The sequence below is a fragment of the Rhinolophus sinicus genome, linkage group LG04 (genome assembly GCF_036562045.2).
Source record: "Rhinolophus sinicus isolate RSC01 linkage group LG04, ASM3656204v1, whole genome shotgun sequence".
NCBI classification, from domain to species: domain Eukaryota; kingdom Metazoa; phylum Chordata; class Mammalia; order Chiroptera; family Rhinolophidae; genus Rhinolophus; species Rhinolophus sinicus.
In genome coordinates this window covers 161,875,680-161,901,300 of record NC_133754.1, presented here as the reverse complement: position 1 = coordinate 161,901,300, position 25,621 = coordinate 161,875,680, and the positions used below count along the sequence as shown (strand labels likewise).

General features: G+C 41.7%; 1 protein-coding gene across 3 annotated transcripts; it reads right to left on the bottom strand.

The window, feature by feature from the left end:
- Window positions 1–268: 268 nt before the first annotated feature.
- Window positions 269–22,667, bottom strand: MSANTD3 (Myb/SANT DNA binding domain containing 3). 3 transcript variants are annotated; one of them, XM_019729239.2, is made up of 3 exons: window positions 22,519–22,667; window positions 8,393–8,843; window positions 269–1,417 (listed from the first exon to the last, which is right to left on the bottom strand). In XM_019729239.2, the coding sequence occupies exons 2-3, from the start codon at window positions 8,808–8,810 to the stop codon at window positions 1,008–1,010; spliced, it is 828 nt and encodes a 275-aa protein (XP_019584798.2). In that variant the 5' UTR covers window positions 8,811–8,843; window positions 22,519–22,667; the 3' UTR covers window positions 269–1,007. The 3 variants fall into 3 exon arrangements, with proteins under 3 accessions (XP_019584798.2, XP_074186872.1, XP_019584797.2); XM_074330771.1 differs by lacking the exon at window positions 22,519–22,667 and adding an exon at window positions 22,124–22,416; XM_019729238.2 differs by lacking the exon at window positions 22,519–22,667 and adding an exon at window positions 21,836–22,089.
- Between the last annotated feature and the right edge of the window lie 2,954 nt (window positions 22,668–25,621).

Sequence of the window (25,621 nt, the reverse complement as noted above, 5' to 3'; positions counted from 1 at the left end):
TATCAAACCATATTTCATAATATGTTGGTAATGGATTCTTAAAAAGCCCAATGCTAACTGCATAATGTAAACTACGTAGCCTTACGATTAGCTAGCACCAGGAACACGGTGAGGGAAAGGCCTTTCCGTAAGTGGGTAAAGATTTAAAACGAGGGCAACCATTAGCTCAGTAGTACAAAGTAGGGAGCAAACTACGGAGGGAAGGCAAAACTGGAGCACAGTGGGGAAGGCAGCACCCTTAAAAAACATACACAGTGTGACTATAAAATTGCAAGTCTTTTCTTTTAATAAAACAAACATGACAGAAGGTAGAAATCTAAACGAACATTTCTCCCTCCCCGTAGCTACATCCTTAGTTCTAATAGAGCTACCTTTGTTGCGGACATTATTTGAACTCCTCTTTGGGAAAGACCTTAAAAGGCAGTTTATGAGCCACATTAGAAAATAGCTTTCCGAATGTTGGGCTGCTTATAATCAGAAAACCCACACTCAAAGGATGCCCCCGAGAAAATGAACGAGGTGCTCAGCTCTCGTGGAGGTTTCCTAAAGACCTCTAGCAAGTGTTCTGAGCGACAGCTTCATCCCCGGAGACACATGTGGCCTCCCAACAGCCACTTTCAACAGGAGGGCATTCATTTGGATAGAAAAGTTCTGCTGTCTATTAAAAAAAAGAAAAAAAAATCCCCCACACTCCTTTATAGTCACACTTGCATTAAAAAAAAAAATACAACACTCACACATGGTTCTTGTATGAATTCTAATTAAGAGACATTACATTCAGAATTATAGCACTCATAGTGATAATTTTCAGAAGACTGTGACAACTTCTTTGCCACGTAAGGGGTACATAGGGTGCAGCTGTTTACCTGAATGTATTCTTAAATAAGTGACTACTACCGGTCTAATTTTCCTAGTTGTAGCTCTGTTACAAGTTACTGACCACAAGTTCAGGTTCCAGACTTCCTTTGCCAACACAGATTAATTACAAGGGAGCCACCCTCACAGTCTTAGGGCGAATTGGGAAAGGGCCGGTTAAATGAGGAAACAGGCCATTCCTTGGTAAAAGTTTGTAGTTTTCTTTCCCAATACATCTTCTTTTTATTGAGAACTTCCATTTTTATCCTGTGTTCCTCCTCTGCCATCTCACACTCTCGCTCTATCTGCTGGATTTTGGCCACATGCACCTCATTCATTTGTATCAGCTGCAGTTGTAAGATGGACATTTGTTGATGGTGTTCTTCCTCATGCATCTTTTTTAAAGCACCTTCCTGAGTGGTTTTGCTCCTGTAGTTTTTATTGGCTGTTATTCTGACAGCTGAACACGAGGGTTCAGGTTGAGAGGTCCCCTCACATACTGGAAAATGTATGAACTCTTTCTCATCATCGCACAGTTCTCTATTTGAAACAGCAAATGATTCTGAAAAACAGTAGCAGAAAACATACGTTCAAAGATTTTACAGGCAGAGAGGAAATCATCCTATTTCAATGACAGGGTCCCCCATTACAGGATGTATCTGAAATAGCACCTGCGTTAGCCTGCAGGTGTACAGGTACGCTTGCCACACCTGACGTTTTAGAAACCCATAAATCCAAAGCAATTGTCCCTTAAGAAGTAATGACAAAGTGTTTTCATCATGTCATTTCTAGAACTGCGAACTATAGGAACAGTGGTCAAAGACTGCACTTATCAAGAACTGGAGACCTTGTGATGTGAATGTAAATTCTAAACCGAAGCGTGCAGAACTCCAAACAAGCAGAACACCACAGTACGAGGCCAACACTGGGTCTTCAGATTAAGTTCTCCCTTTCTCCTTCAGCCATGAACACTTAGGTTCCACGTGCATAAGGGCGCCATTGCTGTTTCCTGGTCACAGGTCTTAACACTTCCCCTGGACGTAAATAAATAAATGTTTACTTATGAACATAAATATTCTTCCTTGAAATATGAGTCCACACTCCCTGGCTTAACTTCCTCAGCCTGCCATTTCTCTGCAATCTTCTGCATCTGTGGTTACCGCTAACACTGCCATCTAGGGGTCAGTATTCAGATTCCAAAGACACTTTTCAGTGTCCCTCTTAGGTGACCTCTTCCTAGCACTTGACAATCCTTCTTGAATTTTTTCCCATTAGCTTCCGAACCATTGCTCTCTCCCAAATTTCCTACAGCTTCCTTTCTGACTGCTCCTTCTCAAGTCTCCTGTCAGGACTCAGACTCTTGGTCCACCCACCCCTTACCTTTTAATATTCCCCTGAGGTTCTTATCTTTGGCTGTTTTTAATCCACCCTAAGTAACCGTCATAATCTGGATCCAACCCTCCTTTATCTTTCTTGCCTTACTCTCCAAAATGCCCCGTGCACCCTTCAATCCTACCAAAAACTACTCACATTCTTAAAGGCCATGTTTTTCCCTATAATTCTTACTCATTGTTCCTTCAGCCTTATGTTGGGCTCACTATTTGCCACCCTAGTGCCACTCAAACACACTCTTATCCCAGTCTCCCTTTTTCAACCTCCTCACCAATTTCTAATTTTTTCAGGATCGATGCCCCTTGCTCTGTGAAACCTCAGCTCTCTCCTTTCTCTATATGTACACTTCTGTTGCAGAACTTAACACATACTGGTATTCTTTTGGGACCATGCTTTATTCATTTCTTTTATCCTTGGGACCAATTACTTTGCTTTGCACACAGTGGATGCCTGGTAAATATTTACTGGACGAAGCCTTGAACAAAAGGGGAAGAGGGCATATGGATACAAAAGGATGTCACTTTCGATGGTGCCATGTTTGCACTGCTATTTTTATAGGGCTATGACATTGGTATCAATTAGGGAGTTTCAATAAGGAAACCACTAACTCCACTAACCCATGGAGTCTTCTAGCTGTGACTCCAAGGCTTTTTTGTGAAGCTTTACACTTCCAATAATGAGAATCATCTCCTTGGAGAAAAACATCAACTTATACACAAGAGTTGATTACATTGTTACATCCACTCCATTATTCCAGAAGATGGGATGCTGGGAACGTTAATGGCTAGTGGGAGAAACCTAACTCATGATACTCTGTTAATAGAAGGAAAATGGCTACTGTTTAGATTATTTCACTCCAAGGGGTTAGGTAAAAACCATAACTAGTCCTTAATTAAGGTTCAAGAAAAGGTAAAAATCTCACTTTTGAAACAGAAGTTCAAAAAGAGTACTTCTGTGGCACCCAGAGATAATGAAAATGTCTCCCTAGGAATCTTTCCCAACTCCAATGGCTCTGGCCTCAATTATATGTCCTCCCTTCATGCTGCCACTGCCTCCTGGGCCTACCTCTGGCAGAGCACTTGTTAAAACAGGCAATTTAACCAGCTCCCCTTCAGGTCTCTGAATACTTTGAAGACAGAGACTACTTCTTATTCATTGTCATGGAGAACCCAGCACAGAGCCTGGTACACTGCTGGGCACGTAAAAAATGTGTGGGGGTTGAATTGGTTGCAGTGGGTCACATCCCTCCCAACACAGCACAACTGTGTAGAAAGAACAATGCTCTGTGTGGATAGCTGAGGCATAGAACAAAAGAACGGGAAGGGCTAAGAACAGGGTCCCTGAGAGGTGCGCATTCACTGCAAAGAGGATTACCTCATCGGTTTCCTCTCTAGTCTTAGATCTGAAAGTGCCTTCTCTGAAGACTGGACACAGATCTTTTTTGGTATTGTTCACCTCTTTCCTCTTTGATATCATTCCAGGTAATATTCCTGAGTTCATGCCCTCACAATGCTGCTCATCTCTCAATTTCTAAATGCTCGTTTTTATCTCAACAATTCTAGGCTTTAGGGACCTGATGATGATGAGGAGGAGGAGGACAGCAGCTACTATTTTCTAGGTAGTAGGCTAGTGCTTCACAAGGATTCTCATTTAATCCTTACAACAACCCTTTGAAGGAGGCATTATTATAGAATACCAAACACAATATCCAAAGTCATTTGGCCAGTTGAAAGAACCAGGATACCATCCCGGGTCTTCATCATTCCAAAACTCCAAACTCAACTCTTGCAACACCCAGCCTCTCACTACTTCACTTGCTCAGCTGATCGCTTATGTATCTTAAAATGCAGCCTCCAAGTTGTATCCACTCCACGACCATCTATTATTAAGAATATGGGTGTATATTCCAAATTTTGATCTCCAAATTTCTCTCTGGAGCTACAAACATGAAGACAGTATGTTCATGTCTGGGAGCAGAGAAATTACTGTACTTTAACACTATTATTTTTAGTTTAAATGGGTGCTATCATATAAATTTTAAAGAAAAATATCCAGGGCTCTTAAGAAGACTGGCAGAAGCTGGGACTTACGACTAGAGAAGCCCAAAATAGTAATTAACTTTCACTTAAATATTTGCTCCAATGAATGGAAGCTAGTGTTCTGATGGGGAGAATCTTCTCTTAAGCTAGTGTTCAGATGGGTAGAATCTTCTCTTAATTGGAAAAAGACCATCCTGGGAATGGCAACCTGCTGCAAACATACATCCCGTAATCTCTCTCCCAGGTAAAACAAAGCCGCCCAAAATAGAAAATTCTCAATCTTGTGCAAAATGGATATGAAGGCCTAAGGACTTTCCTGGGATGGAAGAACAGTCAAGGGGCTGTTCTTTAATTTGGATAATTTGAGTAAATTTACTATCAGCAGGAAAAACCTACTATGGCAATAAAAGAATGGGAAGGAAACTGAGTCCAGGCCAAACCCCAGCGCTCTTCAACAGAACAAAGGAAACAGGACGAGCTGGGAGAATGGGTAAGTAAAATATGGCAGATGTGTACTACAGAATATTATGCATCAACTAAAACAAATTAGATTTACACACTGCAATGGGACTAGATCTTAAAACATTATTGTAAGTGCAAAAAAAAGGCACATAAAAGAATGGTATATGACACAATTTTTAATCCACATAAATTAAAATATATGCACACAAAACAGTAACACATGCTTTCGAGAACATGTGAAAGAATACACAACCACATTAGAAGGATTAAGGTGTAGAAGAGAACGAAAGTGGTGAATGGGGATAAAAAGGGAATAAACATATAAATAACACAAAAAGGGGAATTTTCACGGACCAAGACTGGAAATAAAGCTCAGTCTCCTGTACTCAAGTTCTCATCCCAAAAGCATAGGGTTGGATTAAATAGTGTAATAGTGGAATGCAATAAGTAATGTTTGTGTTATTTAATTATAGCTTTGAGTACCCATGATTGCATTATTCAACTATAGCTTTATAGTAGATAATAGCATATGAAATTAAATATAAGTTCTCTTAAGATACCTGAGTACTACTCGCAAGCTTAGTTTGCTTACATGTATTTGACGTCCAGTCATCCTACCCTCCTCACCACTTCTAACAAATTTTATTGGTTCCTTTAGTTTGTTTTGCAAACCTGTTCCCCAAAGATAATTCCACTTATCTTTAAAATGGGAGGTAAGTGTCAAAATTATCACATATCATAAGTCTGAAGGATATAAAGTGTTTTAATATATTTAAGGGGAAAATACAAGTTTTTTGCAAATACATTCCTAAGTGTTAAACTTACGTTTTAAAATACAGATGTGCATTTCAAGAAAGTCATTGACAAAACTAACAATATCCTGGGTACAGTGATCAAGAGGAAAAAGTTGAAATCATCTCATACAAAAACATAGTTGGAGGGAGGCCTCTAGTGGAATACTGCGAGGTTCCATCCTGGTTAAATTCCAACAAATCTCTGAGCACCTAATTCTGTAACAGGCACATTGTAAGGTGTTAGAACAGTGCAGTCCAATAGAAATATAATACAAGCTACATATTTGATTTAAAATGTTTGTTTAGCCACATTAAAGAACTAAAAAGAAGTGACATTAATTGTAGTAATATATTTTTAAATCCAATATATCTAAAATATTATTATTTCAACATGTAATCAATATAAAAAGTATTAGTAAGATAGTTTACATTCTTTTTTAGTACTAAGTCTCCAGGAAACGGTGTGTGGTACTTAGATCTCAATTCAGTCTACCCTCATTTCAAGGCTTCGTACTAGCTTCATGTGGCTTGTGGCTACTGTATTGAACAGCACATTGTTACAGATACTAACTAAAGTAAAACACACACACACACACACACACACACACACACACACACACCATGTGCCAAAATACACACGATGTAATGAGAGCCATAATCCTACTGCAGATTTTCAACCTTTTTCCCACCGAGACCCAGAAGGGATGATTGATAATTCCAGCTTTCCTTTTTCTTTCTTGAAAGTAAGTTAAATACAAAATGAGTTGCATAACGTCAAAGCTGTTTTAATGCATAGAAAGAGTTCCAGTACCTTATCTATTGGTGTTAACAAATTACTCGGACACACTTCCCAACTGACAAAGCCCCATGGTTTTCCACCGCCCTCCAGCTCTGACCTGGAAACAGGAACAGGCAGCATTTGGCTATATTTGAACAATCACCAGCAACAAGAGAAGTCTCATGTGTCATACGTGTACAAACATCCAATTTACAATAAATCTCTTTTACAAGGGAGTCTCTAGCAAATGTCACTACAATGACACTGAGAACCCATATTTATTCCCTTCTTGCTGGAAATTTATAAATTGTGTTTATGAATAAATGGATGACATAATTTCCTCCAAAAAGAAAGAGAAAAAAATTATGGAATGAACTTTCTAGATCCTACCCTAGAATTTCAAAATGGGGAAATAAGACTATCCCCTTAGAATCGCCCTATGAAATCAATACACAATAATCTAGCTCAGAGATTTGCAAAGTGACCTGAAAGCAGTCCATACCAGCATCCTCCTCAGTAACACCTCCCAGGGAACATAGCAATTTGAAAAGCAGCCCTGTTCATTCACCAGCCTCCCTCGCCCAGCACCAGTCCCTTCGCTGTCTCACAGAGACTAACTGACTCCAACGCCAGAGGATGGAGAGTAACTGGCCCAAACTATAAACATCTCCAAAGCAAGGCCACTGTCAATCAGCAGTGAGCCCCATCTGCCACAGAAGCAGCAAGGAGGGGTGAGAGAGAGAGCTGGCGGTGCCCACGTAAACACTGTCTGCTGGTACGTACCCTGGCTTGGGAACCTATGAATCAAAACTCAGGTACAGATTTCCTACACTGGAAAATAATGCATGAGGCTCATGATATGAGCCACTATGGTTGCCCAACTGGCTCCCTGGACTGAACCTTGGTCAAATGATCAGCAAGTGAACTTTTAATCATAATTTAGGTTCCCAGAATGATCTGCCTACAGGGGGAAAAAATATGCTACTCAAAATGTGTATTCAGTTCACTTGGTTATCTTTTTCACTCTATATGGTTAACATTCTTGGTTTCAGGCAGTTTCTTGTGATTTTTAATTAACCAGTCCCTCAGAGCTCAATCTACTCGGGGAACACTAATAAGTGAATGCCTCATCCTGCAAGCCAAAAATCAGATTTTCTTAGGCAAATGCTTGTTGGACCCTTGGAGCACCTTATGAGCAGTCCTCTGGTCTCCCTAGGAATATTCCTCTGCTTCACGGTGTGTCCTCTGCAAACTACAATGGATCTTTATATAAAATGGCCATGCTTATCTTATTGGCAATTTACCTATATGCATTCCCACCCTTATCTTGTTGGACATAACAGTAGCTCCTTAATTCCAACCTTTTAAAATTATGACACACTACCATTTCATTCTTAATTATAGGACCGTCTTTTCTTTTCCTAAGAATTCTGTATGATGGATTTTTCTTTTCAATGCAAATATATAAAACAAAACTGAATTTCTTCCAGAATTTCTCAAGTTCCCTGGAGTGCCACAAACCACAACTGTGGATCACAATATCATAATGGGTAGAAATGCTTGTTTTTAATCTCGGTGAATACTAAATGGGTGTTTGCTCTTAGTCTCTGTACTTTTCTTAAGTTTGAAATAGTTCACTTTTTTAACATGGCCTTTTGAATGATTTAATGCAGTGTTTTGTACATTATAGGTCCTCAAAATGTTTTTTTTTTAAAAAGATTGACTGAATGCAATAAATCTTTAAACAAATCTAATATATGGGAGATAGGTTGAGATAAACAATGGAGGTACTTCATTAATAACAACTTACTAACATAGTCCTTATCTCGCCTTATTCTTAGGTAATGATAGAAATAAGAGAGCTCTAAGAGAGACAGCACAAGGCTATGAACTTCTGTTTTTATGTACTGTATGACTTGAATGTTCTATGTAATCAGGAGATTTTCAGTTGGGAAAGTCAAGTCTGATACGAAAATTTCTTTCTATAAAGTCCCTTAAAATTAAGGATTTTAAAATTAAACTGTCAACCTGGTACTCAGTGAGAACATGCAAGCTGGGCGTGGCACGGATACCTTGGGCTGCGGCCTCAGGGTGGTACTCCGGCTCTTCTTCCGGTGGGCTCTGCAGGAAGTAGAGCTGCTCCGGCAGCATGCTGGCAATCTTCTCCTTCCCTAGGACGTGGGTACTCAGAAGTGGGCTGACACTCCGTTTCACTTTCTCTCTCCTTTCATGCGCCATAATTTTTTTGGTCCGAGCCTTGATGTTCTCCCAGCACTTCTTCAGCTGTTTGAAATCCCGCAGTGACACGCTTGGCTGAGAGTTGTATTCATGGGCAAGTGCCTGCCAGGTACGTTGCTTGAGTGCAATAGTTCGTGCATCACTTTTCTTACATTCCAGCACATATTTGTACTTTTCTACTAAAGCAAGCAGGATGCTCTTTTCCAATTCTGAGAAGTATTTGGCAGGTTTTATAATTTCGTTGTTTTGCATTTTCCACTCTATTTCTTCCGGCCGTTAGCTATTCTGTAAAAGAAAATTTGAAACAATAATTATGAATGCCAGCAATAAAAATGTCAGCAAATGACTTAAACATAAACCTTGACTTGATTCCCTTGTCTGGAATACAGTAGTATGTTGTTTCCCGTTAATGCTGCCTTATGATATTCTCAGGAAAACATTCAACAGTTTACTAGGAGTGGGGTTTTACTGCAGAGGAGACGCTCAGGTAGGTCCTCTGTTGTAGGTCTTGGCCGTTCTGTGAATATCTGGTATGTAACGGCAAAAAAACAAAAGTTGAACATCTTTTGTGGAATTTCAATGTGGAACTCTTAAGTTGTTCATTTATGTGTGCTTCTTGTTAGGGAATTGATCATTCCCCAAATTCTGAATGTTAGGCAGCTTTTAAACTTAACGGCTTTCTCCATGTTTTGTCACAGCTGAAGACAGAGAAGCCACTGTATAACCAAATATAACAGATCATGTAAACTGTCAAGATATTAGAATCATCAAGAAATCACCCCCAAACATCTGACGTTTCCATCACTATGCCTGTGACCTTGGCTATGTGCACTCTCCTAAAAGAATCTCGGTTTCTTCATCTTTAAAACGAACACTTGGAGTCTGTGATCCTTAAGGTCAAAGGGCCACTTTTAAAAGTGTACAGTCCTACATAAATAATTTCTATAATTTCAGAGGTGAAAGGGCCTAGGCACTTACAGATTGAGCCCAATACCCCTCTTTTTTTTTTCTGGATAGTTCATGTAAATGTAATTATACAATATGAGGTCTTTTGTGACTGGCTTCTTTGACTTAACATAATGTTTTCAAGGTGTATCTACCTTGCAGCATGTATCAGTATTTCATTCCTTTTTATTACCGAATATTCCATTTTATGGATGTAGCACATTCTATTTCTCCATTAATGAATTTTTATTGAGCTAAAATTGATATATAACATTGTGTCAGTTTCAGGTGTACAACATAATGATTCAAGATATACATATAGTGTATGTGAAATCACTACAATAAGTCTAGTTAACATCCACCGCACCACACAACAATGTTTTTCTTGTGATGAGAACTTTTAAGATCTACTCTCTTAGCAACTTTAAATAAACAATACAGTATTATTAACTATAGTCACCATGTTGTATACTACATCCCCAGGACTTATCTATTTTATGACTAGAAGTTTGTACTTTTTGTCCACCTTCACCCATTTTACCCACCCTCCACACTCCTGCCTCTGGCAACCACCAACCTGTTCTCTGTATCTATGAGTTTGGGTTTTCTTAGATTCCACCTATAAGTGAGACTGTATGGTATTTATCTTTGTCTGTCTGACATATTTCACTTAGCATAATGCCCTCAAAATGCACCCATGTCGCAAATGGCAGAATTTCCTTCCTTTTTGTGTGTGAATAATACATACATATCACATTTTCTTTATCCCTTGTTTCAGTTGAAGGAACTAAGGGCCAGTGAAGTGAAATGCATTGCCCAACATCACGAAGATGACAACTGGAGAAGTCAAGAACCTGGACTGTCCTAATAGTCTGATATTGTTTTCTTCCCCCATTAACACAGCAGATAATAGCCACTCTTATTATGCATATTCCTTTAAGTCTTTGTTCACATATTATACTAAGAATTACCAATCATATATTATTTTAAAAATTCAAACTGACATTACATTTACTCCAATATTATTATTACCTACCTTTTTATATTTTTAATAAAAATTATGTATGTTTAACATAACATAAATTTGATTTGATATACATATACATAGTAGAACAAATACTAGAGTCAGGCTAATTAACATATCATCTCCTCACATAATTACCTTTTTGCATGTGACGAAAGCACCTAAAATGTACTCTCTTTGCATATTTCCAATATTCAATACAGAATTATTAACCATAGTCATCACACCTATACATTAGATCTCTATACTTATTCATCCTGCATAACTTCAACGTTGTACCCTTTGTCCAACATCTCCCCACTTCTTCCACTTCCGGTCCCTGGTAAGCACTCTTCTACTCTCTGCTTCAGTGAGTTCAAATAGTCTGGTATTCTTAGTATCACTTCACAACTACCTTTTGGGCTCTCACCTTGAGTGACTTCAAACTATGACTCCATTAGGTCCTCTTGCCATCCTCCCCTGTGCGGAGCTAGCATTTTTCACACAATAGGTGCTTAGTAAATGTCTTATTCCACTGAACCTATATGCTTTTTTGTGACTCCACACTTTTCTCACATCCTTTAAACACAGGAAGTGTCCAATAAAATTAATCTCTCAAACACATTATGGCAACAGTGAGTACAGCAATAATGTAGGTGTCGCATGTTTCCCTTGGTGGAAAGGACCAACATGCCCCAGTCCTTCTTATGTTCTCCAAGCCTCTGGTCTTTCAGAGTAACAGGCAACCATTAAGATACTGACGACTTAGCCCATTTAAAACTGACCAACCTGTACCAAAAGAACTAGAAACTAACTTGAAAGGAATCCTATTGGCCAAAGATGGGACATTTGAATATCAACAAAGGTGATGGGTACACAAAAATTAGTTAAATTATCCTTTTGATATTTGTGCATGTTTGAAAAGTTAGGGGGGAAAGGGCTGTGGCTTTTAATTTATGGTACACTCATTTAAAAAATCACACTATTACAAGCCAGCTATTCACATACTATGCCTGGGGAGGGTTTTCCGTAGATGTGAATAGCTGAAATCAGTTAGACCTGAAGCTGCAGGGGACTTAGGCCAGAAGAGAGAGCCTTGAAATTGAGGCCAAGGAGTATAGGCCTTACATGAGGGCAATAGAAGCTGACCAGGGTCTCCCACTATGTACCACATCCTCCCAAAAGGTCAGGTTAGACTGAATACTGGGTCAGTGTCTCCACATACCAGATACCCTGTCGCACATTCATCGTGGGCACATCTGGTATCAAAACTCAAGATATTTAGGTGATTTGGCCCTCAGGTCTTGGGCAAAGCTAAATGAGGGGAAATTTATCTTTGGAGAGGTGTCCCTGCACCCCTAAATTCCCAGGCCTGTGCTTCAATCATGCAGCTCTAATGTTCCCACAATGACCTAATCCAGGCCCAAAGGTCCAAAATTAATTATTTGCCTTCATCAATACTCCTATTTCCTATATATCAGTGTTCCCTAAACTGAAATTTATTAACACCCACCCCTATATCTCTTCTGCATTATCTCCATATGCCAAGATGTCTATGTCCAACTTTACTTCCTATGGTTTTTATTATGAAACCAATAGGTATACTGAACATTCTTAAACTACACAGCTCCCAGAGTAGATTCTGATCCCATTCCACACCCAACTCCTCTGCCCCAGATGTCAATATACCTACCTTCCTTCATGCCCTCACCCTTTTTAAGAATTACTTCTATATGGATTTAGAATCTGATCCACAAATGAAAAAGGGATTTTACCCCGTTTTGTTCTATTACAGGTAATGCTATTACATATAACAATATATATAATATATTGTTATAGGTATTTATATTATATATTTATATTTTATGTATATATAAAATATACATGTATATTTTTTCTTTTAAATAAATCTTTATTTTTCTATCTTTGATTATTTCTTCAAGGTAAATTGTTAGAAGAAGAATCGTTGCCACAAAAGACGAAAACACTTAAGACTTCTGTTACATCACCATCTGTCTGCCAGAAATGGTGTAGCAATTTACATTCCTACTACTGTAATAGCATATCTGTTACCCCACTTCATTTACTCTTGCTGTTAAGATTTTTAAAAATCTATGCCAACTGTGGAGGTAAAAAATGTCACTTCATTGTTTAATGATATATGAAATTCTAGCTCTCAGATAAACAAGTCACACTCTGAACAAAGTTCCTGTTATACTTGGTGGAATTCAAAATACATGGAATTAGTTCCAAGCAATTTAATAATTCTTCCTCACAATGTGTGCAGTACCATAAATTGCCACCAGGTGGTGGTGAACTCGTGTGGATTCTAAATTCACAAAGGATATTGCCCTGAAGTGTAGACAGTTGAGTCTCTACAGCAATAATAATAGCAGGCAACTTTTACTGAGCCTTATAATGTGGGTTAGGCACTATACTAAGTGCTTAATATGCACTATATCATTTAATCCTCCCCAAAATAGCTCCTGAGAGCATGATTTATAGCACTACACAATACAATGTTTTCTGTTAAAAAAAAAAACAACAACAAAAAAACCCCACCAACTTTATTAAAGTACCAGATGAAATTATACAACTGCTCTCAAAAGCAAATACGCAGAATTACCAACACCTGGGGGCCATTAATAGCCTATTAACTAAACTGTTATTTAATCACTAGCTAAGTAAATCCAGAGTTACCAATTTACTTTGCTTAATTTTGTAGAACAGCAGGCCTCCCTGGGCCATGTGGTTGCACTCTGCAGGGCTATAAAGGGATTCTGGTATGAGACAGTGTATCCCAAGCAACCCCTATGGAGTCTCAGCAGCCTCATGAAGCAGGCTGTTTATCTCACTAATCAATTTTTATTCCTATTTCCCAGATCAGAAAAGTGAGGCTCAGTGACTTGCCTGTGGTCACACAAATACTAAGTGGCAGAACTTGGATTCCAACTCAGGTCTCACTCCAATGCCCTTGCCGCTGTCTGCTCTGCTTAGCTCTCTTTGTTCAGAGATAGTGACAGCCTCTAGTGCCCGCTCAAAGTACATGTCCAATTACACGGCAAGGTAATTGTCAGCAGAGAAAGGGCTGAGAGTAGAGCCACTTAGGGGCAGCTGTGCCAGCTTGGGTCAGGCCCCATTCTGGTGGCTCTTCCCCTTCCCTCCCCACCTCATCCCTTCCTCCCTGTATGCCCCAAACCTAGGACCCATAGCCCCCACCCACACCCCCATCCAACTGTACCTCTCTCCCTCCAACCAGAGTTCTGAAATAATTCCTGCTGTTGATCTGATAAGAATGTATGTTTGAAAAGTAACTGTAGAGATAATATAGAGCTTTAAAATGGGAGTCCACTCCTCAGAGGACCGCTGACATTCTGCTTGAGCACCTGACTGACAGTCCTAAGTAAAGAAGCACTTCCCAAAGAGATCTCCAGGTAAAGCTTATTCTAGGCTAGAAAGCACATTCTAGCTTAAAACTACTCAGCAATGTCCATAATTGGTTATAGATGACAACATAACAAGCCTTCCCAGCAGATCAGCTTTCATTGGAGAGAGACTGGCCTTTCCTGTCCCCAACCCTGCTCAGTATGGATTATCTTTTTTGACTGTTGTTCTGCTAGACAGAGTGCTACCCATTCTCCTGCATGGTTGTGGTCCAACAAGCAGCCCCGTGACCCGCACACAGTGGGCCTCCAGCAAACATTCAATGAATGACTATATTCTGATATAGGTGTAAAACTACCTCTTGTGCACACACTGAGTATCATGTATGATAAAACATCAACACACTATAAATTGCATTAAAGTAAAAATGGTCAAATAAAATAGCAAAATCTACCTGCAATGGTAGTCCCCCCTTGACCTAGGCAAGGACCCATGGACAGGACTAAATAAAAGAGCATGATTCCAATATGATAAAAGAACAAAGAGGCAACAATCAGCACAATTCCCAAAACACTAACATTGACTAAACCACCAGAAGATTATAATAAGTACATTTAATATCCACCTAATACAAAAATCCATCTGTTATAACAAAATGTTTGTATTCCCCCCAAATTTTTATGTTGAAGCCCTAATCCCCATGGTGGCTGTGTTTGGATATTGGGCCTCTAAGGAATTAAAGTTAAATGAAGTCATAAGGCTGGCTGGAGGAAATTAATGCCCTTATAAGAAGAGACACCAGAGAGCTTGTTCTCCCCATAACCCTCTAGAGCTCAGAAAGAGGTCATGTGAACACAGAGACATGGCAGCCACCTACACATCAAGAGAAGAGGCCTCAGAATAAAACCTACCTTGCCAGCACCTTGATCTTGAAGCTCCTAGCCTCCAGAACTGTGAGAAATACATTTCTGTTGTTTAAGACGCATAGTCTGTGGTATTTTATTATGACAGCCCAAGCTGACTAATATATTTTAAGTCCAATGAAGGATTATAATGCAGGGTCTCTGGTCCCACTCCCTGCACAAGAACGCAGGACATGGTGAGGCCAAAAAGGAACACACACGGAGCCATAGATATGGGGAGTCATAACTCTATATTCTCACTGGCGGCTGGGTTGGAGACATGGGAAGCAGGAGCCGCATGATCCACAACCCGCCATCAGCTTCTCTGCCAACAACCAACCCCCTAGCGCTGTCATGGTGGCTAATGACTAACTGGTTACAGCTGATGGCCAACTAGTCACAGCTAATTGTCACCTACTACCCCAGCCAGCACAGTTCCACGTGAGGTTGAGAGCCTAGAAACTGCTCTCTGGGACTCTGTTCCCACAAGGATCAAACTAAGTCTCAAAATTTGAGCAAAGACTACAGAAATTTGGCCAGATTTCACTCTACTTCCCTTCCTGGAAAAGAGAGTTCTTTGAAGTCAACACTCAGAATGGGAACCAGGACTAAAGATCTGTGGCACTGAGACCTTGGACAGATATCAGGACATTAGTGAACTACTGCTCTTAAAGTGAAGTGAAATGAACCAAGAAACCAACTCCTGACTTCGGCACTCACCTAATGTGACCTTGGACAAGTCAATTAACCTGCAATTCTTCACCTGTGAAACGGGATTAATGTCGCCTACTGCTGTTTCAGATACCTAGTCCATGGTATTTTACTATGACAGCTCAACCTGACTAATATATTTGAAGTCCAATGAAGGATTGTAATGCAGGGTCTCTGCTCCCACTCCCCGCACCAGAACGCAGGACATGGTGAGGCCAAAAAGGAACACCCACGGAGCCATGGACAGGGCTCCCTCTGCACAGCTATTCTGTATTGGGAGTAAAGAAGAAGCACAGACTACAGTTTCAATAAATTCTGTTCTTTCCACCCCTCCCACCCATATTAAACTGTTTCAAAAAGTAGAATAATAGTCTATACACAATACATAGATGCTCCTTGACGATGGGGTTACATTCCGATAAACCCATTGTAAGTTGAAAATGTTATTAGTCAAAAATGCATTACATACACCTAACCTACTGAACATCAGCGCTTAGCCTAGCAAACCTTAAATGTGCTCAACACACTTACATTAGCCTACAGTTGGGCATTTACTCTTGAGTTTCATCTCAAGAGTAATTGCCTTTCTCTTCTTCTCAGCAGAAGGACACAGATAGGTATTTTATAGACATGACTGGATGTCAAAACACAAAATACAATATCCCAAAAATGCCGGTAACACACTATACTGCAGAGTAGCAGTGGTTTACCCTCGTGATTGTGTGACTGAAGAGAGCTGCAGCTTACTCCCACTGTCCAGCATCACAAGAGAGTATCATATCACTTATCGCTAACCCAGGAAAAGATCAAAATTCAAAATCCCAAGTAGTTTCTACTGAATGTGTATTGCTTTCACACCAGGGTAAAATAAAATAAAAATAAAAAAAATCACAAGTCAAACCATCGTAAGTCGGGACCATCTGTAGACTCAAATACTTATTCGCTCTTTTATTTCATAGACACGCAATTCAACAAATACATAATACTGGTAACTCCTGCAAGAGGCTCAATACTGTCCTAAAACACGTGGGAGATACAAACACAAACAGAACCCTCTAGCCTGGAAGGAGCGCTGGCATGCATAAACTGGTAACTAAAAGGACAGGCACGCTGAAATAGACACCATAACAGAGGACAAAGCGCCTTGGGCGTTCAGAGGAGGGGACAAGTTATTTGCATTCTTAATGAACAAGAGGACATTTGAGCTAGATCTTTAAGAATGTGTAGAATATGAACAGAGTTGAAGGAGATCATTGAGATCAATAATTGATAAGAATGCGCTTGGACTCTGAGCAGTGACCATGTTCATACAAAGGAGGAGGTGCACACCAGAGACCGTGTCAAAGCAAGAATTACCAGGACATGTGTGCCCACACTCGGATCGGAGATCAAGCGAAAGGAGAGGCAAAGAGGATACACAAGGATTAACTGAGCACGAATGTGCAGGCACCAGAGATCTCCTCCTTAAGATCGAGGAGATCCTAGACCAATGAAGACACAACACAGCGGACTGTGGATGGGCTGGTGACAAGGCAGTGTGATAAGCACAGTGACAGAGATGTGCCCAGGGACACTACTCCAGGATTGGGAGGATCCAGAATAAGAATTCTTATTAGAATAGATTGGCATTAGAACAGAGCGGGACCACGACTTGGGAAAAACTGAAAGAAGGAATGTACACAAAAATAGTGGGTGAGCTGCAAAAAAATGTGGCACCCATATCCTGAAGGGAAGCCTCGCAAAGGGTTATGGGTGATCAATCTGCTCTAAAGAGATAAAAAGCTATTTCCTGTCCTCATCTGTTGACTCTGTCTCCTGACTCAGCGTCCCCCAAACAACCTTTTTGGGGAGCAACATGTATCATAATATTGCTAAAACTAAAAAGGGACCTCAGGCCAATCCTCTTGCTTTATAGATGAGGAAAACTGAGGCTCAGAGCAAAATAGGGGGCTTCCTGGGGCCCTAGTAACAGAAGAAGGCGTAAAAGTGAAACTCTTCTTTGGAAGCCTCTCACTATCAAGATGCCCTTTGGCTAGGGACCCTCAAACCTTCCCCCATTATCCCATCTGAAAACTCAAGGGCGCTGCTCTTATCTCCCACACTCATTTTGTGACATTAGGCAAGTCCCCTTTCTTCCCTGTCAATTTCTCATCTCTAAATATAAAGCTAAAGTGAGTGTTCTCTAAAGTCCCATCCAGAGCTGGCAGTGTATGCTAGCACAGCCGCTACAATGGTTTTTCTGCAATCTTATTTCCACAGTTCTTAACAAAATATGCACAGATGGTATTTCTGATCATTTATAAGGCTAGTGGACCTACTAGCCAATGGAATGAGAACGTTGCAAAAGAATAAAGTGACTTCAGCACTTTAGATGATTGAAGGCCCTACTTAGGTTTAACTCTGTAGCTTAAGTAGTTCCAGGTGAACTGTCTAAAGCAGGTGATCAGATCTTGTTCACTGCTGTAGCCTCAGCTCCTTAAAGAGTGCCTGGTACACAGTAGGCATTTGATAAATATTTGTGGCATATATGTTGAAACTAACTGCTTGCCATTTGCGTTTTCTACTAATTATATCTAGATGTTCTGCTATCTTAAATTTCCCCTTTTATAAAGAACTAATCATAACAAAAATAATTTCCTGGCTTCTTCTTACAAATACTATTGTATTGTACGGCAAATTTTCAAGAGCCATACAATGCGACTCTGATGCCTTCAGGATTTCATCTCATCCAGAAGTAAGAGTAATCAGACATGACTGTTCCTATGCACACCTGCCCGTACCTGCTTTTGCATGTTCAGACCTGTCTACCCAGGATGATCACCTATGCCCTTTCATCATCTTCCTTCCCTTCAGAGGGCTTTCCAGTCTGAAACCTAGCACGGAATTTGCTTCCTCTAATGCACTGCCTCTTTTTCCCCTTCACCACCCACTCCAGGCGATCTTGTAACTTAGAAGTGTTTATTTTTACCATCTGTGTCTGAGTGTGACTGTGAGTAGAACCAGCCTTGCATTTAAGGCAAGAGCGCCCACCTCCAGATCTTCCACCCTCACACCCTTAGTTTCCTCTATAAGCCAGATGACAGTTCTTATGACCCCTTCCGCTCCCTCCCTTGCAGCTCCATGCTAAACCACCTTCCCATGTCCACCCCAGCTTCTCTGAAATTCCCTTGAAATCATTATTATTCTCCACAGAAAGCGCTTTTACAATACAGAAAGTCCCCTCATGTAGGTGTTCCCACTTCAGTCTGCTTCTCGCCTATGAAGACTCTCTCCTCTATTCCCACCACTTCAGAGCAACAGCCATCAGCTCTCAAATCTCTGGGCCCAGAACCCAAGTGTTTACTTCTTACTGCAGCACTCAAAATTACCTGTACTGCAACCTATCCTGCAGAGTCTCCCCTATCTGAGGCTGAGCTCCTGAGGTTTAGAACTACGTACTACATTTTATTTGTATCTTTAGCACGGAGTAGATTCTCAGGGTTTGTTCAAAGACAGTAGAGGTGTCAGCCTCATGCTCTCTCCTCAGCAACACACACGTTTCCAGTTGTCTACTAGCCACCTCTACCTAGCGTCCATTATGGGCACCTCAAAAATCTCCAATTCTCCATAGCCAAAAGCAAATGAATTACTCCCCTACCTCCAAAGCTCCTGATTTCTGATGATTTCAGCCACATCAACTTAGCTTCTCAAAGCAGAAACCAGTGTGCTCTTCAGTCACGTGTAACCAATCAAGGTCACTATAGGTTTTACTTCGATATCTATTCTCTTCTCTCCCGTCCTCATTGCCATGGCTAAGGTCAGGCCACCCCTAGTCTCCCAAAATGATCTCTCAAACTGCCAGCCCCTCTTCCACACAGCTATGGGGGGATCTTCCTAAAACACAGTGATCATGCCCGTCCAGCGTGTAAATCTCTGACATCTCCCCCACTGCCTACGTGACAAAGTCCACACTCCCCACATGGCAGTCAAGACCTTTTCAGATCTGGCTCCGATTACAGTACCCTCTTCCCTCCACCCCACCTTCTCCATATATTTTTCAACCCAGCCAGACCTAACGACCTTCATGCCCTTGACCCTCTGTATTCTCCTGCCTCTGTACATGGGGCTTCCTCCGGCTGGAATCCTTTACCCCAAGGTCCAAGGGCTCATTTTCATCCTTCAAGATCCAACTCCTGTGTAATTTTTGTAAAGCCTTCCTCAACTAATACTCAGGCTGTCGTGTTTATTATATTTATAACAGCTTCCTTCTAAAATGAATTTGAGGCAATTCACAAACTGCACAAACTGCAACTAGATTTCTTTTTGAGAGAATATCAGGGCAGAGATAAAATATAGGTTAAAAAGATAGAATCTAAGGGGTGGTGTAGCATTCAAAATCTCCATTATAAGGTCTCATATTCATCTTGTTAGAGGTAGATTGGCCCTGAGTTTTCTATCCAGAATGAGTTAGTTACTCCTCCATGAGATCACTGCCAGTTTCATGACTGTACCACAGCACTTCCCATATTTTTTGTAATTTGCTCTGTGTCCATCTCCCCCACTAGACTGGGAAATTCCTAAGGGAATACACAATTTCTGACTCATCTTTGTATCCTTGGCATAAAGCATATGACTCAGCATACGATTGGTGCTCAGCAGACAATTGTTCAACAAATGTCACCATGGACAGAGAAAAGCGTAGTAGTGTTTGTTGAACTCCCCACCACACATTTGAAAAAAAATAAAACATTGTTTTATCCTCACAAAAAAATTACATGGCTGAGGAGTGGCTGAGCTAGGATTCAAACCCCAGACTTTCTTTCTCTCCAAAGCAACTGCCCTTTCCACTCACTATGCATGCTATTCCCTACCTTCACCATCACCATGTGCCTAAATACCCCCTCCATCAAGCCTGGTTTTAAAATAACCCTTCTCCAAGAATCCTTTCCTGCTTACTCAGGAGAAAAGTGAGCCTGAGTCCAACCTTGACCTTCCACAGCACTCAAGCAAGAATGGTCACAAATCGGGAGAAGAAAGGGTGCCTCGTTGGGAGCTGAGAACTGAGCAGTCTGCTTTGGTATTGTGCAGACGGTGAAGTCAGCTCCTCCTTCTACTCTCTTTCCCCTGAGTGCAGTCCCTGGACCTTCCTGCTTTTCTCTTCCTTCTCCCCAATAATCTCCTCAGGCCCAATGTTTCTTTAACCAAATGAACTGTGTTCAAAACGCACTCACTCATTACATCAGTTAGGTCTCTGTAATTTAAGCATCTTATCTACCTTTAGTGCTGGTGAGTGTCCCAGTCTCCTCAAACACATTAAAAGAATTTCAGGAATCATGAGAAGGGACAATGATATTTTAGGAGGCCCAATCACTTGGCTCTCAACCCATCAGAATACTTTTGGAGTGGCCTGGGAGTAAGAGACAACCTGTGTTCTCACCCAGCATCCCTCCTACTGCCTACTCCCCCTCCCCCAACACACCTCCCACCCCTGGCAGGATGCCTGGTCTCTAAGGGCAGGATGGAATCCTGATCCAGAATTCTGCTGGGGTGGTAGACCCTGGTCCCTTCCTCAACACCCTCTTTCAGAGCTTCAGAATCCTTCCCTCTCCCCCTAAACTACACCTTGTCTCTCTCTGGCACCAAACCTCCCATAGCAGCCCTCTGTCCTAACTCAGGAACTATGTTTTTGAATTAACATTCAACAATTTCCTTGGTAACACAACCAACTTATCAGACATGCTGATATTATCCTACCTCTGATTTTTAACGTGTGACAAATATGTCCCTGCTATAACCACTCTCCTGATAATGCAGGAACATCTGTAATCTTAACTGTTACCACACCTGAGAAACACTCAACCTTCTGAATCACAATAGGGAGACTAAATTCTTCAGTTTCCTACTCCTAAATAAAGATTATGCACGCAATTTACAGTAGCCACATCATAGCTCCAGTGTGATGATTTAATTAGGTAACTCATGCCAACTGTTTAGTACCCAGGGCCTGGTACACAGAAAGTGCTCAAATTTAGCTATTATCATTTACGTACATTCTGTCTCCTACAATAGCACCTGGAAGTAGGTATTACACCACACACTCCACCCGCATCCCACTGCACCCCCATTTACAAAAGCAGAATCAAGGTTCGGAGTAAAGAAGCTTTCCCAAGGTCAGGCGGGCACGGATGTGATGCTGGGCCCTCGGCCTCCGAATGAGGGTCCCCTCTCATTCATGAGGGACCCCTTGGACTGGTCACAAGGGGTTTTAAAGGGGACAAGTATGGAAAAGCGAGCCCAGCGCCCGTCTTACAGTGGGGACCCCGGGATGGGAAGATTGAGGCACTGCGGCTCACATGGGTTTCTCCCAAGTAGCTCCTCCGGGCCGGGGGTCAGAGTCCACCATCCAGGGTGCGCAGTTAAATCTCCCCGAGGTCCGCGCCCCGGGCTTTGTACTCCGCAGGCCGGCCGACTCCCCGAGTCCCATCGCGGCGCGCCAAGGCGGCCGCCCGGCCTGCAGGGCAGGGGGAGCGGCGGCTCGGCCCGGAAGCCCGCCATGCCGGCCCGCGGTCCCCGCACGCCCTGCCCGCGCCCTGCACCCCTGCCTCTGCCCGCTGCGGCCCACACGGCTGGGAGCCTCCTACCTGCAGGGGCGGCGCGGCGGCCGCGGCGATCGGAGGAGGGGCCGGCGAGGCGCTAGCGCGGGTGGCCTCGGCTCCTCTCGCAGGCTGGGCCGCCGCCAGGAGCGCCGCGGGCTCCGGAACGCCCGGCGGCGGCGGCGCGCCCCCGGCCGGCCAGGCCCCGCCGCGCGCGCTGCGGCCACAAAGCCCGGGAGCCGCCGCCCCCTCGCGGGCCGCCAGGCGCTACCCGTCGGTCGGCGCGGAGCAGGGTGGGAGCGCGGCCCCGCGCAGTCGCCACCTCCCCGAGCTGCGGCCGCCGGCCTCCCGGGAGGCTCGGGGCGGGGCGCGGGGTGTCCCCCACCGTCCCACCCTCTTTCTCTGTGCCGACATCCTCATGCTGCTTGAGTTCCCTTTCCCACCTTTGCGGAGGAGCTCCTGAAGGGCCTGAAAAACTGTTTCATTTCCATGGACAACAAAAGAATGCGTCTGTCACAAGGGATTCGGCGACTATGGACCTGAGTTAGCTCAGTCCAAGACCCTATCTGAAATGGGCCCCTTTTCTTTTGAGACTCCCTGCTACTTAGACCAGCCAACCTTCCTGTGCTGGGTTCATCACGGAGTTTTGTTTTGTTTTAAATTTGCGGGATGTGTCTCCCCCTAGGCTGTGAGCTCCTGAGGGCAGAGACTACAAAACCTAAGGAAATCTGAATAGGGTATGAGCTTTAGTTCATAACATATCAGTGTTCCTCTTCCCAACCCCAAGCTGGATATAGAAGAAAAGAAAGGTACACTGACTGAAGGATGGAGAACAAATTGGGTAAAATTAATAATAATAATAATAATACATCAATATTTGTAAAATAATGATGTATCAATATTTGTTCATTAATTGTGATGAAGTTTTCATACTAATATAAGAGGTTAACAATAGGAGAAACTGGGTGTGGGAGTCGATGCGAACACTGTACTATGTTTAGTTCAGTGTGACCTTGACAGTTTTGAGAAGTATTAGGTATTTTATAGATGTCCCTTAGTTTTTCTCAGTATTAGGCTGGCGTTATGGATTTTGGGGAGCACAGTAGCTATTAGCATTTTTAAATGTGCAATTCTAGGTATCTAGAGAAATACTACTTGCCCATATGGAAAGAAGAGCATGAACTTTTGGGGGAAAAATTAACACGTATTTATACACAGTGTAGGCTTTGGGCTTGCGGAACAAACAGCAGAGAGTAGGCTTCTCTCAAGTAAGGAGCGGCAAGAAGTTTCCATTGCACAAGTGTTTTGTCACCCATCCATGTATTCCAGAAATACGATATGTGTTAATGACTATTATGTGTGGGGACCCACCTGGCATGAAGAAGACTGTCTTCCCTGGGCTCTTGATAGATACAGTGTAACATGAGGGAGTGACAGACTGGGAGATGTGAGAGATGTTCCCTAAACCCTCCCCACACCCCCACACCTCCCCACACACCTCAACCGCCTGCCAGCCCAACATCTATAGGCGAGAATACATAATGCAGTAGGAGGAAAAAAGGGTCTAAGTCAGGGTTCATGTCTGCACCTACCAAGGAAATGGCACCCAGGTTGTCTCTAGGCTTGCTAGTCCATTCTATTCTCCAGGGCACTTGTACTTACCCCATTGGCATTTATGTCAGAATTATGGCAGTCCTGCTTTCTAGAAGCTTACACTCTAATGGGGTTAGAACACTCGACCAAAATGTGAGGAAAAGGGGCACTCAACTGAGGGGCAAACATGGTTCTGTAGAAGGCAGACAATTAATCCTCTTGCTGGTCCCCAGGATTATCACTGATTCAACATAACTAGGCAATGACAGACCCAACATATTCAGAATATTTGAGAAAGTGAGGGTCATGGCTCAGCAAACTCACAATCTCTTTAAAGAACAAACAAAAAACAACAACTAAAGAGTAGAAACAAGAGGCTGTGCTATTAACTAGGAGAAAGCTAATGAATAAAAATGAATAGAAAAGTAATGATTTTTGTTTTGCTTGCTTATTTGTGTTTTTGTGATAAATTTTTCATTGCAATTCTATTTTTCTGCAAGGTTGAATAGTTTCTCAAATCTGCAGCAACCTGGGCAATTTTTGCATAAATTTCTCTTTTCTCAATGTCTACTTCATGTCACCCCTCTGCCCTCCCTCTCAATTCTTTCTCCCCATGCCTATCACCTTCCCCCAATAACTGTTTAACAAATCCTAAATTGTAGAAATGGTTTCTGCTCCCATTGTTCAGCTTTTAAACCAATACCCTTTATCTCTGGAATATATAGTCTTTAACTCATTAAAACACAGCCAAACTTTCTTCTTCTTTTTTTGTTTTTTCTACTTTGCTGACTATTTTATAATTTCCCAGATCCAAAAAGGGTTTAATCCATCCAGTTTTACAAGCAAGTCATCTAGTAGATTCCTTAACACTCTTCCCACTCCCATATCTGATATATTACCAAGTGTTGGCAATTTGATGTCCCCAAAAGTTATCAAACTTCTCTTTGTCTTATCACCCCCATCTACCACCTTAGTCCAAATTCTCACCTGTATTACTGCTACACCCATCTCCGTTTCATTTTTGCCTCCCTGCCAATCCATTCTCCCCAGAGTAAACTGATTTTCTTAATACACAAATCTAATCTGTCATTGGCTATCTAATTCCTATCAATGAATTACCTTTGTTTTAAAGATAAAAACCAAAATCCTTAATGGGACCTACAGTGTGGGCCTGCCAAAATCTTCCTCTCTTTTACTCTGCTCTCCCCTTTTGTCTTTCCATTTGACCCACTCTGTCCTTTCAGTTCCTTAAACACTCCCTCCCACCTCAGGGACTTTGCACATGCTTTCCCCTCTGCCTAGAGTGTTCTTTTCCTTACTCGTTATAGTCTTTTTAAAATTAAAATTTTTTTCCAACCTTATTGAGGAATAATTGACAAATACACTTGTATATATTTAAAGTGTGCAAAATATGATTATTTTATAGACATAAACATTGTGGAATGATTATTAAGATCAAGATAATCAACACATCTATCACCTCACATAGTTAACTCGTGTGTGTGTGTGTGTGTGTGTGTGTGTTGAGAATGCTTAAGATCTCTCAGCAACTTTCAAGTATACAATAACATTATTAACTGTCGTCACCATGCTGTAGATTAGAATCTCCAAACTCATAACTGAAAGTTTATACCTTTGATCTATATCTCCCCATTACCCCCTCCCCCCAAACCCCTGGAAACCACCGTTCTATTCTCTGACTCTGTGAAATTGACTTTTTTTTTTTTCAGATTCCACATACGAGTGATACCATACAGTATTTATCTTTCTCTGGCTTGTTTTACTTAGCATAATGCCCTCCAGTTTCACCCCTGTTGTTGTAAGTGAAAGAATTTCCTCCTTTTTTTGGCTGAATCATATTTTATTGTATATATACCACATTTGCTTTATCCATTCATCCATTAACAGATGTTTAGGTTGCATCCGTATCTTGTCTATAATGAATAATGCTGC